The 17,145-nt window shown below is 41.6% G+C and overlaps 1 protein-coding gene across 6 annotated transcripts in view; it reads right to left on the reverse strand.

The window, feature by feature from the left end:
- FARP2 (FERM, ARH/RhoGEF and pleckstrin domain protein 2) overlaps positions 1-17,145 on the reverse strand; it is a 73,249-nt gene that overhangs the window by 23,373 nt on the left and 32,731 nt on the right. For all 6 annotated transcript variants that reach the window (XR_011002743.1, XR_011002742.1, XM_068201220.1 and 3 more), the window contains exons 8-13: positions 13,624-13,771; positions 12,763-12,852; positions 11,501-11,664; positions 11,302-11,370; positions 9,813-9,870; positions 8,897-9,137 (exon numbers count right to left, since the gene is read on the reverse strand). Coding sequence is in view for 4 of the 6 variants with exons in the window: in XM_068201220.1 (XP_068057321.1) it covers positions 8,897-9,137; positions 9,813-9,870; positions 11,302-11,370; positions 11,501-11,664; positions 12,763-12,852; positions 13,624-13,771 (770 nt within the window). In the remaining 2 variants the exon portion in view is untranslated. The remainder of the gene's footprint in view (positions 1-8,896; positions 9,138-9,812; positions 9,871-11,301; positions 11,371-11,500; positions 11,665-12,762; positions 12,853-13,623; positions 13,772-17,145) is intronic.

A 17,145-nucleotide genomic window follows, 5' to 3' on the forward strand; every position in this document is an offset into this window, starting at 1 on the left:
AAAGCACTTGTTTCACCTATCCAGGCACAGGACTCAAGTTTGCTTTTACATGCCAGGAATGCTGAAAGAACAGCTTCCAAACAAATGAGTTTGCAGGGGTGAGGAGCTTCTTTAAGTTCCTGGAATTTAACACAAAGTAGCAACAAATTCCAGAATCTGTAACTTGAATTGCTTCCAGACAGCCTGAAAGCTCAGACACAGGGGGAGCAAATGGGATATAAGTGGCTAAAAACCACCCTGCTTTTTTACTCTGGTTGTTCTATCCTTTGTCTCCTCCAACAGAAGGCAGACAGTAAATTAACTGCAAACACTAAATCCCTCCCCAAAGCCAGAGTGCCTGATGGAAATGAGGCACATTCACAGAATCCCAGAATGGTTTGGGTTGGGAGGGACCTTAAAGCCCACCCAGTTCCACCCCCTGCCATGGACAGGGACCCCTTCCGCTGCACCAGGGTGCTCCAAGCCCTGTCCAACCTGGCCTTGGACACTTCCAGGGATCCAGGGGCAGCCACAGCTTCTCTGGGCAACTGTGCCAGGGCCTCTTCACCCTCACAAGGAAGATTTTACTCCATCTAAAACTTCCCTCCTTCAACTTAAGGCCATTCCCTCTTGTCCAGTCACTTCCCTTTTTTGTTTTTTCCCCGGAAGAGACTTTAAGAAGTCACAGAGCAGCTCAAGTTAGCTTTTTGGCTAACATTTGTTTAATTAAATATTTGATCTAAGCTCAGTGTGATGGTGTCTTGGCAGAAGATATTACAGGTGAGGACTGAAATTTTCATTCTCATAACCCAAGTCTTCTCCACCAGAGCAGCACAAGAGGACTCCAGGCAAGCAGGTAGGATGTACGGCAATTCCTCATTCTCACAGAGAAGGATGGTAAAGGGAGAAGCCATTTCAACTGCTGCTTAATGTAGAAAACTCCTAATTAGGTGGAAATACTGATGTGAAGATCAAAACATGTGAATGATTCCCTCTGACATCAAACATGGGTGTTCTGAGGTCTTCCCTTCCCCACAGGCAGCATCCTCCAGTTACATTAAAAGGGATTCTTCTTTCAGAGGGATGTTTCTGTGTTTCAATGTTCTGCATGAAGTGGAAATTTGTTCCCTACAAGTAAGTCACACAACATCTCAAACTGGTGTCTGTAAATGCTGGGAGCACAAGCCAGGCCTCCATGCATTGATGTGGGAATTCAACGCTGTAGCCCAGAGTCAGACATGGCTGCATCCTGTACACCACAAATTTCTGCCTCTGCATCACACAAAAATGCACTTAAGGCAACATCCAACAATGCATCAGCTCAGTGTAATAGTCCACATACTCAAAGATCTTCAAGTATACTAATACTTCTTAGTTACACTACATAGTTAGAAACGTGCCCTTAAGCAAACAAACCCACAGTTTCATAAAGCCAGCATACACCTAATAGAAATAAAAAGCAAAAACTGATCAATAAAACATTGTAAAAGCTCTGTAGTATTGAAGAGCACAGCTACAGAATCTGGTGAGAGTACTGTGGATATCCTCCACAGCTACTGTGTGATATTGGTCATGTAGAAGCAGGCTCCATTTGATTTTCACTCAGATAATAAGCAGAATAATAAGATAACAAGTTTTTGGCATCACTTCCCAGTTATTTTTTCAGCAGGTATTTCCATTCTTCAGTCTAAATTCAATTCCTACACAGAAAGCCAGATTTGAGTGTACAGGTTGGCCAAAACAAAAAATACATGTTATGCAAGCTTTATGCCTGGATGCTTAAAATAATTCAAACACAGACAACTAAAATAGTATCCCGGTAATACTGAGCATTATGGGATGGACAAAAGCTATGTGAGGGTCAAATGTCAGCAACAGCTCCTTATCAAATGGAGTGTCTCTTGCATTTTGACAGAAAACCTTTAGAGATACAACTTTATTACTGTATCATTGCTATCATTACTGCTTCAAAAGCAGAGATTATTTTCAGGCTAAAGCCCTGCAGAGGCTGACCAGAGGACAATGGGAGCCTGCTCTGAGCCTCTCTTCCACCCCATGCCCTGCTGAACCCATCACATGCACAGACCAAATGATTATTTCTACAGTGAAAGTACACAGTATTACTCCTAGAGTGAAGTCACTAGCAAGCTGATGTACTACAAGTAAAATCCTGGATAATTTCCCTATCTTTCTTATTTCAAAGCATCACAACTAGCAGCTTTTCCCTCTGCAAATCTTCCCTTTAAAAAGATGAGAAATCATTGGGACATATGAGAATCTTGAAAATTATCTGAGAGCCTAAAGAACTGATACAAGAGACTTCAAATTCAAAGATCTCCTTTTTATCCTCCAACAGGTACAGGTCACATGAAACATTAAAGCACATTTACAGCACTTGGCATGTGCCCCAGTGCTGTGTACCTGTGAAGTCACATCCACATGTGGTACTACCAGAATCTAAGGTTGGCCTTGGTTTTATGGTGATGCTCATAAAACAGCTGAAACAATCCCAAATAACCACCCTTCTTTTGCCACCTTTGCACCTTGTAAAAGCCCTGTTTGCAGGGAAGAGGATTTACCTAAACACTGGTCACAGACACCTGAAGGAGAACCTGCCAGCTAGAAAACATGCAATCACCTTCACATGCTGTGTTTGCAAAAAAAGGACAATCTTCCAATAGAAACAGATATACAAGAGGGGGAGTTCAAGGGATATACCCAGTTTAAAAGAAAAGGTCTCCACAATAAATATAATTCTTACAAAGAAATCTGAGCTTCTAGTCCCATTTGTATTCCAAGCAAAATATCTGCACAAAGCAGGAATTTGAAACCCACACACCAATGTTTGCCTACTGTGCTCTATTTCCAGCGAAGTGCTACAGGGGGAAAACTGTGTGGAGAAAGCTGGGAATAAAACTGTAAGATGCCTTGGCTAGGAGAACAAATATTTATTCTATTTCAAAGGTAAGGGTAATGAAAATAAAGCTAAAAAGCCCATGTTGTCATTTATATCAAAGGTTTCCTTGTTTTATTGCATAAACAATTAAAATTATGAATTAGTACAAATCTGTAGGTTCATAATTGGCAATCTGAACAGACACAAAGATACTCAAAACCCCAACATATAATTCAATAAACATTTCCCATATGAAAGATAAAGTTCAAGAGATCAATTAAAAATTCCAGCTCTCTTTGTTTGAATGAAATCTTTTCCTGGCAAGAGTAGCACCTATGGAACTGGGGAGTCCCTCTAACCAAGGCACACGTACCCCTGTTCGTACCGATAAACAGGAACTTTGTGATTCCAGCAACTGCAGAACATTATGATTTTTGAAAATGTACAGGAAACCTTCCCACAGACCAGGTTCAATTAATCATGTTCCAAATTTGAACTTCCAAACCTCCAGCTCAGCCACTGGAGTAATCTTATGGGAGCCCGTGGGCAGGATTTTATGATGTGTTTGGAACTGTAAAGTCTCCCCATCTTCAGACAGAGAATGTGTATGTACAGCCACACATATACACACAGCCCTTGTGCCAAGTGAGGTGTCAGAGTCCCTAAAAATGACAGGCAATGGCAGCTAAAGGACTGCATTGACACCTGTGATTACACTCATTCAGCACTGCGTAATTACGGCTTAGAACATTTTGCAAAATGACAATAATGGGAATGACTTACCGACAGGTTTGCACCAAAAAAAGCATAAAATTATAACAACTTTTATTAGTGTCTTCACAAAATCTTATCCCTACCAAGACTTGAAACTAGACAAAATCTACCACCACCAAAAAAAAAAAAAATCAAATAAAAACACCCAATACCAAACCATAACCAAGCCACCAAAAAAAATCAAAATAAAAATCCCTTAAAATCACCTATGACCACAATACAAATAAGCACAGGAAAAAGGAGACCAACACTTGGTATTATCCAGATTATTCAGCAACTCTGAATTTCACTGGAACTTGAAGTGAAACTGGAGGGTAGATTGATATATCACCCTATTCTACCCTAAGATAACATATGACAAGTCCTGGGAATATACAGCATGTATTACTTGACTAATGAATACTTTAAAATTACAAAGTCTACACACAATAGGTAACACAGGTTAGTAAACCTCACAAAGTTTAACCAGGTGGTGGATAGGTCAGAGAATATTCCATGACCCATGTTTTGTGCAAATTAAGTTTCATAAACTGCATAGATGATGATCAAAAATGCTCTGATGTAGTGTTTTACAGTTAATAAATGTGTTTAAGCATCAGCAGGGTTATAAGTACACACATAGAGAAGTACAGGTGGGGATTAAATTGCTCACTCAAAACACCCATTTTGCTTTCTCTCAATCACATTGCAATGTTCAGTTGAGCACTGCAAAAAGCCCAGCAGCCTGACTCACTGGGAAAAGGCCACTAATACTGGCATGCATCCTACAGCTGCCTGCGTTTGCTAGAACAGAACAGACAGAAGGATGGGAAAGAGCCCTGCTTCACCGTGGAGCCCTGGCACACTCCCTTTGCTGAGCTGCAAACAGCTGCTGGGTGCACTGTGTAGAGCTGGAGAACACACCCGGACACTCTGTGGTTCTCCTACTGGAGAAACACAGCACCAAAACCTGTGCACTGGCTAGAAATGCTCATGCCTGTGTGTGCCCCCAGCTCCCCACGGGTGGGAGGCACAAAGCAAATGTGCAAGAACCTCCAGAGGCGGGTACTGGAAGGAGCAGGGGGACAACCACTTGCTGGCCACAGGACAAAGTTTACACAGCTAGGTTTTATCTGTTCTACCACAGCTCCTCAAATGCTGCCTTCTTGCCTGTGATACTCGACAAAGATCCCCTCAATCTTGTCATTTTTCCTGAGTCATTTCCCCTGTTTTCCCATGCCGTGCAGTTCCTGCAGCAGAGGTCACCGTGAGGCTCCTGGCTCTCACGCTGCCAGCTCACCACTCACCTTCATGAAAGGAAAGCTTGTGTTCTCAGGAAAGAAACACAATCAGTACCAGGAACTAAGTTTTAGTATCAACACTGTAACTAGAAAATAAAGCAAAGCCCAGGGAATAATGCTGGAAGTTAGCAGCATTGCCAGGACTCAGGACACACCACACTGCCCTACAGTTCACCACTCCCCTCGTGCTACCCAAAAGTAAATGAAGGGGACAGAGCAGGGAAAGGCCTTCCTTGTCCCACCTTCTCCTGCCACCTCAGGAGACAGCCAGGGGAGAAGAGGACAGCTCCACTGCACTGAAAAAAACCACACAGCTCCCTGGGAAGGTCTGAGCTGCTGCATTCCCTTGAGGGCAGCTGGTTCTCTCTCCATCTCTACTGGAAAGTGAATCTGAACTTCTGTCTCTGAAGGAAATTATGAAAAACCTTTGCTCACAGCTTTCTTGCTATAATGAAAACTCTACTTATGAACCAAATTGTCTTCTCTTTTGTGTCTGTCTGGGAAACCTTGAACAAAACAACACAGCTCAGCATGCAAAGATATCCTCACATGGCTTTGGAAATCAAGCGAAGCACAGAAGGAAACCATGACAGCTCTATGCTATCAGTCAGCCAGAGTACAGACAGAACTAACAGGCACAGCAGCAGCTCTGAACTCTCATTTTGTACCTAAAGCCTTCAACTAAACAGATCTGTAGCAGGGTCCAAGGTCCCCTCACCTCTTCTTCGCCTGTGGATCCACACAACTTGCTCTAAGACAGAAGACTGAAGTCCTAGTCACTACCATTCCTTTGGAAAACAAAAGGGGCACTACACTAACAATCTTATTGCTTTCTTAAAAAAAAAAAAAAAAAAAATCCCTGAGAGTTAGAACTGCCAATAAAAGATCTGCACAGTTTAAAATAAAAGAAGAAAAACATTGAAGATGTCTTTTTAAACTGTGATGCAAGAAGGCAAATTGGCAAGCCTGTACATTGAAAACACAGGCAGCTTTTTACCAATATCTTTTGAAAACTAAGAGAATTTAGTTGCATTTATTCCTTATTCTAACACATTTAAAGGAATGCTTCTGACTGAGGCACAGGACATGAAACAGAAGAAGACACAGTTATATGTAAGAGCTGAATCTTGATCCTCTTTTTAACAGATCAAAGACATCAACAGCCTCTGTCTACATCTTTATCTATATACTTGTCCCTGATGCTACCACCTGTTACAGAGTTTGCAGACATTCTGTCTTTTTGCTCATTTTCTTTCTCTTCCTTAGGTTACATAATGTAGTTCATTCTGGGAAGAAATCGGACAAATCACCTAAAAATGTACTCAGAGGCACCAGCTCTCTACACCACTGCAGACCTCCTCCAAGCCCTGTTTCAAAATGTCACACCACACACCCATGACATCATCTCCACAGGCCTGAATAAAGCCCTTGTGGGAGCCAGAACACACATTCAACAGGAAAGAAATAAAATAGAAGTAACCTATAGCAAAAAAAAAAAAAAAGAGCACCTTGTAGTACATTACTGGAGCTCTGAGCTAGTACTTTGTTCTCAATGTGTTTTGTCTTTTTGTGCTGCTGGCAAAGGGGACAGGTTTCTCACGGGACAACACACATTCCACTCAAACACAAGATAAAAGCAAGCACTGTGCAGAACAGTTATATCTTGGTAAAACTAACCTGGAAGAAATGGGTGACTAAAGGAGGTTTTACCTCCTCGAGTTCTGCCTCACGTTGAAAAGTATTCCATTGAAGTTTTGGTTATCAGCATTTTGAGAAATAATAGTATTTTTTAAATGCTTGAGTAAACAATGAAGGTCTTTAATGATATATCAAGACTATATTTAAATGGTAGCAATAATATTGACCGCAAAGTTATGTTTGTAACTAAGCTGCTAATATTGGAGGCATCAGCTGCATTAGTACTGCACTGTCTCAGCAAAGGACTGAAAACTGGGTAGAAGGGAACCCCAAAACCAAGTGGCTGGAAGCTGAACCAACCTGAAGCTCTAACTGTTGTCTATAGTATTTACCTCTCCTAAAAACTCTATTTCTCAGGAAAATTACAGTATTTTTCTGAATACAGTCCATATTTTAAAGAAAAGGTTAAAGCTAACACCAGGTTTACCACCAGCTGTCCTCCACAGATACAGGACACTTTTCTGAATTACTTTGTATTTTTATGCAGAGTGATTAATAATGAGCAAGAAGGGAAATGTGATGGGAATTAAGTGCTTTTATAGTCTTTGTATATCTCCAAACTGCTGCAAAACATTTGCTGCTGGACTGCTGAAGACACCTGGAAGTCAGCAAATAAGCTTGTCTTCACAAGAAGTTGGGAAACTGCTATTTCCATTTGGTTGTACACACATTCCCTCTTCCAAACTACCTTCCAAAGGTAGGCTATTTATTCTTCAAAGTATATCACAGACATGTTGCCTAAGTTGGTATTTTAAAACTGTCCTTCAGAGATGATTTGAAGATTCTTCGGGGTTTTTTTGATTATGGAAACAAAAACAAACCCAAAATGAGGATCTTGCTACAGCACAGGAAAACAGGCAATTTGGTGGATGCAGCTGCTGGTTTACAAGCATGTGCAAAAGTGATTGTTTTATTTGGATTTTGGAGGAACAGCAAGTGTCTTACAGATATGTTTACAGCCAAAGAAATTCTTCAGTGTACTGTAAATTGTGACGTCTGCATGAGTCAGTTGATAAAATTCTCTGAAATCAGTGTTTTTTCCTAAATGTAGTATTTTCCAATATTGTAGCCTATTATAACCCATTCTTGATGTAGTGTGATGCACAGAAACACAGCACCAAAACTTGGATGCTTTGAGGGACACAAATTAAAAAACAAAAATCAAAAAATCAACTATGTTATGTGATTTAAAATCCAGCCACTGGATTGACTGATATCACACCCTACTGACTTCCAAGCCTGAAAAGCATAGAGGGATCCATCACAAAAATCAAGACCAATCAATTGATTTGTGACTTCTCTGTCCAGTCTTCTTGAGTGAGATTTTTTAAATTATTTTGAAAGTCAAAGGCACAGTTGTCCCCCGTGCTTTGAGCAAAGGGGTTACTAAAGAAAAGGTTTACATCCAGAGGTGCAGCCGTTTCCGAGTCCCAGGAGTCGGTGTCTGTGCTGCTGGAGTCTTCTGTGGTGGTGGGAGGGCAGCTCAGCTGCTCCAGCTGGTCGATAATGTCCGTGAACTGGAAGGCTGAGCTAGACTCGGAGCGCACGGAGTACGCAGGGAAGTTGAGCATGGAGCTGGCCTCGGAATGGTTGGCAGAGCCGTAGGTGTGCAGGGAGGAGGTCCCGTTCAGGGGCAGGTTGTTGAGGGAGCTGCTCTCGGAGCGGTTGTTGATGAGGGAGCTCGTTTCCGAGGGGCTCAGCAGGCTTTGCATCCTGCTCGCTTGGGCCTTCACCTCAAACAGCTCCGAGGTGTCCGATGGCCTCTCATTGCCGTTGAAATCGCTCCCTTCTTCAAATTCAAACTCCTCTTCCATATTCATATCCACGGCCTCGGTTGAGTACCTGTCAGGGCTCGACTGAGCAGAGACTGAGCTTTGCTGGAGGGCATCTGCAGCTAAACCAGCCGGCTCCGACAGACACTTCGAGAACTCAGAACCCTGTAATTCTAACCCACTGTACACATAGGAAAAAGCCTCAGAGCCCCCAGCAAAAAAGGACATTTCTGCTGGGTCATCATCAATAAACTCCTCCGACACCTGTAACTGGGAATTTGTCAGTGTGAAAAGAGGGGCCCCTCGGCTGCCACGCTGCTGCTCTTTTTCAGCAATGAATACACCTGTGGTAAAGTCATCCTCATCATTGTCATTTTTACAACCAGCAACCCTGCTCTCCTTACTACTTCTCACTACATCTACGTCTACACCGCAACCACTCTCAACAACAGGACAAGACGGGTCACAGTTCCCTGCAACACTACCAAACCCAACACCTTGGAGCACGGGAGATCCAGGCTGCTGCATCAGCTTCCTCCCCGCTTCTTCCACCGGTGCTGCAGTGGTTTTGTCTGGAATCCTTGTGTACGATGCTCGGGGGTCCAAAGAGGAAGGGTTGGGTTCAGCAAACATGGGCAGGATAGAAGCAGGACTGGTCAAGGAGTGAACCGAGTGGAAGGGGGCAGCTGTTGAGGCAGGAGACCCTGGAGTTCTCAAGCCCTCAGTGAATGGGACACTCTAAAAGGGGACAGAAAAGCAGAAACACAATGGAAAAAAAGGTTTTTCTAATACATAAAAACCAATGTAACATCCAGTTACATCCATATGCAGAAGAAATATATGCTTCACAGGAGCTCACTTTACAGCAGACACTGTACAGAACCTGATGCAGCAGCCCACGTAAAAGGCAAGTTTTTTTCCCCTTAATTCTGATAACTGAATGGAAAGTTAAAAGCATACATTTTATAGCTGAACAAGCATCCACAAAGAAAAACAACAAAATGACAGTGAAATTCTGTGCTGCTTCCTTAACCTCTCCCACGTAACACAAGAGCATTCAGTGACATGATTGTTTCTTGCCATGTCCTGCAGAAGGCATCTTATAACAGCTGTGAGACTGCCAGAGAGCAGTCAGAGTACCTGGAGATAACTAATCCTCTGAAGTAACAACATACTAGAAAGTCCAACACTTCCTTTTCTGTTCAGCAGAACTTTGAGTAAAATATTACTCACTCCACACTCCACTGGCTACAGCTATCAAATCAGTAACCCCAACAAAAAGAACTGTGCAGCAGACAAAGAGCATACAGTGGCAGCAATTCTGGTGAGTTGACTCCTCCACTGTCACCTCAGAAAGCTGTTTGTCCATGCCCCTAACCACAACCCCAACCCCAAGAGTGCTGCAGAACTGACCTGCTTTGGCACGTCTGTGTTGGAGGTGCGAGTGGATGCTCTGACCTTGCTGTGCCTCCTGTGGAACAGAGCAGCCTGTCAGCATCCAAGACATGCATCAGCCTCATTCCTTCCCCCATCACTTATGGCCATGCCAGTAGCCAACAGAAACATCTCAAGCTCTATTTTATCATGTTTTGTTAATACCTAGGTCAAGTTTTAAAAGGTCAAAAGAGTTGTAAATTTAATGATGCAAGATAAGAAACGTACAAAAATGGAATAAAGCAAGACCCAGATCTTTCACAGCATCTGAGAACCATTAAAGTTGGAAAAGGCCTCCAAGATCAAGTCCAACCGTTCCCCCAGCACTAACCCATTTCCCCAAGTGCTTTATCTCCACCTTTTTTGAACACCTCCAGGGATAGTGACTCCAACACTTCCCTGAGCAGCCTGTGCCAGTGACTGACCACCCTTGCAGTGAAGAAATTTTTCCCAGTATCCGACCTAAACTTCTCATGGCACCACTTGAAGCCGTTTCCTCTTGTCCTGTCACTTGTTATCTGGGAGAAGAAGCTGACCCCACCTGGCTGGTGGGGATCTCTTGGTACCACTGAAGAAGACTTCAAGAACAACTTGGGGTTGAATACTAACTGAACACTAAACAGCACATTTTAGTTTAACTCAATCCTTTTTCATTAATATAAACTTCTACAGAAGAATGGCTTCAGAACCAGAATGAGCTAATAATTGTACAAATTTTCACAAACTCTGTCAACCATATAAAATTTTGTATGATAGACTCCACTCCAAAAATTGATATCCCGCACTACCCTTCAGATTCACTCTATGTGAATAATTAAATAGAAAATCAAATTTTTAACTAATAAAGGAGCTCAACTGTAGTCTGAGACATGAACAATATTTATTAATAGTAGATTAATGTAAACTTTTAAAAATTCCTATTAAATTCTTATAGTCTTTTGGATTAGAAGTAAGAGTTTCTCACACATAGTTTGGATTTGGATTTGGAGTAGGAGGAGTTTCCCACATGTAGACTGGACAGCATTAGAATCAAGTAAGGAAAAAATAATTTCATAATGAAACATATTCTTAATTTATATATTTATATGTTTAGAAACAATTGAGTATTTTAGGTCACAGTTTCAAACTTGCAGATCCCAAGTTCCATTATGTGCTCTGCCACTGGCTGACTGCACAGCTACAGTGGCACAGACAGGACCTCACTAATACAGAATCTCCAGTACCTGCTGAACTTCCAGACAGCTAAGCCACACATTGCCCACAGACATCCAAACGTGGTACCAAAACTTTCCTAAACTTCTTATAGCACCACAAAATAATAAACTTTTACATTTCAGTTTAGCTACCTTAAATTTGGTAACTGAGAATAAGCCTGCCTCCAAGCAGCATTAAAACACTGAAATTTAGGCAAGAAGGGCACTGTGAAAGTCTCAGTTATGTTTTGCCTTACAAAGCTATTAAATCTTACCTTTCATATGGGGTTCTCTTCATCCCACTGTCCTTAATATAATCCACTAGTTGCTTCTGTGTTCGTCCACTGTGAACCCACAGAAGTACAAAGGTTATCAAACACAGGGGATGAGCACTACAGAGGAATGTCTTTAGAATACTTCTTCCTTTTGCTCTCATTTTCTAAGACAAAATGAGTGTGCTCTGTTTCTCCCTACCTGTATCTGAATGATGACCCTCTGGTGAAGAACACTGCTTTAGCCTTTGGCTTTGGCTGGTCGAAGAGCCTAAAGAATGTGTGATACTCAACACAGATTTTCCAGAAGTTTTTACACTCATCCCTACTTCCCAAAAGAAACTCCAATGTATCTTGATAGGGGCCCTGGGAAAAAAACATAGAAGTTTAGTAGCACCTAAAATGACAGGAAGGAGAAAAGGAAGGCACAAATGTGTGCCAACAAAAAAGCTGAACGCCAGCAAGATGCAGGATTTTGCAAAGTCACTTCTCATCTGCCTTAAAAAAATGAGAGTGATTCTGAATGCAGTTCAAAATTATTTAATATCTGTCAAAAATGTTTGCTTACCTTGAAACTGTACAAGTGTTTAAAAAGCACTTGACTTTAGAAATATGCTCAATATAACCCACCTTTAGAAAGAAATTCAAAGAAATTTAAATATTTAAGTGAAATAGAAGCTATTTTAAAATACTATTCCTTTTTTAGTAATTCTGATGCTTGTCTCCTGGAAATTCAGACAAAACCAGAAAATACTGCATATGTCAGAGTACAGTTATCACATGAAATTTCTGAGGGTCTCTTTGTGGGACACATTGCTACATTAGCAGACAGTGTGTCCTGTTTCAGGTATCCTTGATACATGAAATTATATTATGTCCAAAGTTGTTTTTTTCCTCTATTTTAATATAAATTAAACACTGAATGCAATCTAGTCATCCAGCGTGGAAGCAACAATTTTGATGACATCTGCAATGAAAAACATCTACTGTAAATCAGCTAAGTATGAAAAATCACACTTGTGCTACAGAGATGTATAGAAAAGATGAAGCAAGAGTAATCACACCATCCTTAAAATTAAGCTACAACAATATCATTTCAGCCACCCATTCCTACCTGAGGTGTATCAGATAATTTTCATTTGAATCAAGAAAGTGGATGCAACTTTTTCAAAGGAGAACTACTGAGAAAGGCTGCACCAAATACTTGGGTCTAGTAATTTTTTTCTGTTTTACATTTATACATGTGTAAGCTTGTGTCAAGGATAAGCTAAGACTGAAACACAAAACCTAAAGATCTTAAATTGTGGGGTGAGAAAGGAAAGATTGTATTTGAACGATGCAGCCAAACCTGCCCGCTGAGGCTGTTTTATAAAATCACAAACTCCAGAAATGTTCATACTAAAATGAAGCACAGGTTTTTTTTTCAACACTGACCACCTCTATTACAGTAAAAGTTACACAAACCTCTGGGTGCAGCTTAATAAGGAATCTTTTCCTCTTGAAGCTCAGTTTACGGACCTTGGACCAGTTGAAGGTATTGATTTTCGTGTTACCCTGAATCAAAATGAGAATGATCAAACGTTAGCAAAAGTTTCAGAAAAGCAGAGTACCAAGCAAAATTCTGTTGTGGGTATATAGACACGCATGTGGACACATCCAGCTGGATTTTTAGTTCTGGTGGCAATATTCCCTTAAACAAGAGAGGCCACTAAGCAGCCTGAGAGGGATTGCAGGACTGCAGTGGTTGATGCAACGCCAAAAGAAGCTGCCCCACAGTAACCAAAGAACAGGTAGGACACAGCTGAGCACCCAAACAGAAATATTTCAGTAAATCAGCTGTCTCTGTGTTCTGGGGAGAGGAAAACCCTATTATTGCATTCATAAACATGATTCTGAGCACTGAGTTGCTTCTCTAATATGACAAACATAGTAACACTAATTGGTCCAATCACTCCAATCAATCAGCATTCCTATACAGTAAGAGCAACAATACCCCAGCAAAAATCTACTGGAATATTAAAATAAGAGAAACCAAACCAAAATTCCAGGATGACAAACCAGGGCTGCTCCAAATGAATTGATGATTTTCTCTCACCACACACCTAACTTCAAACAAAGCCCCTCTACTTCACTGTCACTTGGTTCTTATGCTCTGCTCTCTGCAACAAGAACAAGCTGCACCAAACAGAATTTTGGGGGCTTAAATGACACTCCTTGACCATAGAACACGTTACATTTTCAAGACATCAGCAACACCTGATGTTAAAATGAGAGACTTACTCCAAGACATGCTAAAGGACAGACAGTCTGCCAGCCCTGCCATACCTGGAACACCAGCACACCCATGTGTGAAACTGCCAGATTGATTTTGGTGCCCTCACGGTCGGAGGCGAGGTGGAATCTGATGCCATACATCTCCAGTTTCCGGGCAATTTCAAGCACTTGAAAGTCAGATTCAGCAGGAGTTTGACCCCTATAATGAGGAAGAAAAAGAAAGTTTTAAGAACAATCTGATTCTACCACACTGCCAACACACTTAAGTCTGAACTCTGGCACTAAATGAGAATTTTCTGTCTCATCTAGTTGGGTGGTTTCACTCCATGTTGTGTGTTACTCTGAAAGTTCTGTAATGACACAGCTGATGGCCAATGTCAAGTGCATCTCAAGACAGATGCTGAGAAAGATATTAATTAGCTCAGAGCTTTTACAGTTGAGAAACTATAAAGTTGAACAAATCCAAATTCAATCCACAGTGCTCCTCCTTCTGCTTGCTTGTGTACACACTAGCATTAACTAAGATAAGAAGTGAGAGGCACTAGAGTTGCACAGCCAGCAAAACAGAAACAATGCAAATATTGCAACAGAATGACCCTTTTCAGGTCAGGTTTAGGGACCACAAAATTATTACTCTATTACTTCCAGGTGCAACACATTCCCCCTGCCTTTGGCTGGATAATTCCCTCCCTGCCAAGGAATCCAGAGAAGGATCTTTAAAATGAAACCTTATCTGCTGTCAAAATTACTCTAAAACACGAGGAAGCTGTACATAGACAGGAGCAACTGCTCTGTAAGGGTGCACAAGGTCCAAAACAGCACCACAGAGATTGTTCATGACTCTGGCACATACCTGTCACAATTTCAGCCCTCACTGACTGCTCCCCAGGTTAGCTGACATCAAACCACAAACATTTTGCTCTCCTGCATGAAAACAGTTATTTTCTTTCCTCAATCCCCCTTGGTTTTTTTTCCATGAGAGGGAGTGCATTAGATTGTAGTGCATTTTCAGTGGGTACTTGTACTGACAAGACCTTTCCCCTGTAAGTCAAAACACTCTATAAGTTCATGGGTCCTGACAAGGAGTTAAAGATCCTCCAAGAATGAGCAAATGGTGCTGTGGAAATGAAGAAGTTCTTGGAATCATAGAATCATAAAATCATTAGGGCTGAAAAAGACAGTGAAGATTATCAAGTCCAACTATTGCTGCTGACCATGCCCCAGTTACACTACACAGCAGAAAAGTCTTTACCACAAACATAAGCATGTCACCCAAGTAGGTCTCTGCACTGCAAACACCCTGTAAGAAAATACTACTACCCAGTTTTAGGCATAATATGGTCCAGGAGAAGCAGGAGAACCTTCTCCTGTGCTAACCCCAAGGAAACCCCACTGCAGAGCTGCTGATCTGGGGTCCCCAGCCTAAGTGGACACTCCGTAAGATGAAGCAAGACCAGAGGAGGGCACAGAGATGCTCCAAGAGCTGGAGCCCCTCGGCTCTGGAGACAGGCTGGGAGAGTTGGGGGTGCTCACCTGGAGAAGAGAAGGCTCTGGAGAGACTTCATTGTGGCCTTTCAGATCTTAACAAGGGCTTTTAAAAAAGAGAGGGACTTTTTCTATGGACAAAAGGTTGATAGGAGATGGGGGAATGGTTTTAAACTAAAAGAGGTGTGATTAAGACTACATTAGGAGAAATTCTTCCCTGTGAGGGTGGTGAGGCCTGGCACAGGTTGCTCAGAGAAGCTGTGGCTGCCCCTGGATCCCTGGAAGGGTCCAAGGTCAGACTGGACAGGGCTTGGAGCAACCTGGGATAGTGGAAGGTGTCCCTGGCCACGGCAGCAGGTCAAAGCAAGATTAACTTTAAGGTCCCTTCCATCCCAAACCACTCTGGAGTTCTGTGGAACACCAGCAGCACAGGACCTGCTGGGGCATTCAGAGCAGTGAGGCTGCATCAGCCACAGCTGGATGAACTGACCCCCTACATCACTACTGACAATGCTTAGAAATAATAAACGCCAAATTACTTCCATGTGCAACTTCACTAGGATAAATGTAATGACACACAGAAGACACAGGTGCTAAAACATTATTATTCTATTTACAAACAACCAATGCTGAAACCAGATTAGATTCCTGCACACGCAGACTAAGCACATTTTACAAGCCTTTTTTTCCAAAAAGAAAGTGGCCTTCCTTCCATAAATCTGCATTTTATTTTATTAAAACAGATGACAAACTTTTTTTAGCATTACCTATTTTTGTGTACTATGCTGTGCCAACCACAGCATCACTACTAAATAAATTCTTCTGGTCCCTTGACTGGCTTTTCTAGTCATACTCCTTAAAAATACCTCCTTTTACCTACCTAGAGTCATGTGTTAGATCAAACAATTGTTTAGCTCCATATAGATTTTTTTAAAATACAAATAGAGAATACTGAAGTGAATTATTATTACATTTGAATTTAACAAAACTAGGGATGATGACAATGCATATTAACCCCAAGTAGAAACTGTCTCTACAATTCAGAGTGCAAATAACATGCTACAGTTTTAAAAATAGAAGCTGTTAGAAAAAGCAGAGATTTTTTTATACTTACTAAAATTCTCTTTAGTATAAAACACACATACACAAAATGCCCTGTGAAAGTAAACCTGAATGCACACAACAGCATCTCAGCAGTGTTCTGTTGCCTTGTTCATTCTGGAGGGGAAAACAAAGAATCTAAAACACTACAGCAGGAAATCACAAATTTATTTTGCCAGCTGCAGAAGGCAGGGATTCAGTGACATTCCTGACTTTACAGGCTCAGTCTGTAATAGTCAGTATTATGTGACCATGTAATATAAAGGGAAGAACATAAGGGGCACAAAAATCTGATTTCAAACGGAAACAGAAATGCCAAACTACAGAGAGAGTCTTGTAGCTGCATTTCTACCAGTGTTACCACTGTGTGTACTAGTTACATCTAAGAGCTCAGACTGGTAAAGCAGATTTCTCTTCTCCTCACTGAAATGAGTAACACTGGAGCAAGTGCTTTTAACATTGCCTTTAACTGTTGTTTAATTTCCACCACAGATTCCTTAACAGAGTCAAAAAACCTGGAGTACCATGGTTCCTATTTATTAAATATATACAAGACAAAAGAGGTAGATCATAAATCCTGCTTTTGGCCAGGGCTTCCTGAGTTACACTCTGAGAGCACTGTGTGTAACTCCTACCCACGCTAATTCCTGCTATAATTCTTCTGAATTCAGCGACATTAAGAATGAAAGCAGGGCTTTGTCTTTTAAAAAGGGTGCTGAGGTTAGGGAGGAGGGTTGGAAGGGAAGGAAGGCAAAACCAAAAAATGGCAGCTAGAAAATGGGAGCTCTATAGTATTAAAAATTCCTCATGAACAGTCTGGTGTAACTGATGGAGAACCACTGACTGTTATTTCATGCACCATTAGATATGATCCAAAGCACAGCACATCTCTGAAAAAAAATAAGAACAAGATAGCAGCCAAAGTGTTCACTTGCACACAAGGTGCCTGCAGCCAGCAGAGAAGGCTGAGCCTGGTGTGGAGGAGCT

The sequence above is a fragment of the Anomalospiza imberbis genome, chromosome 10 (genome assembly GCF_031753505.1).
Source record: "Anomalospiza imberbis isolate Cuckoo-Finch-1a 21T00152 chromosome 10, ASM3175350v1, whole genome shotgun sequence".
NCBI classification, from domain to species: domain Eukaryota; kingdom Metazoa; phylum Chordata; class Aves; order Passeriformes; family Viduidae; genus Anomalospiza; species Anomalospiza imberbis.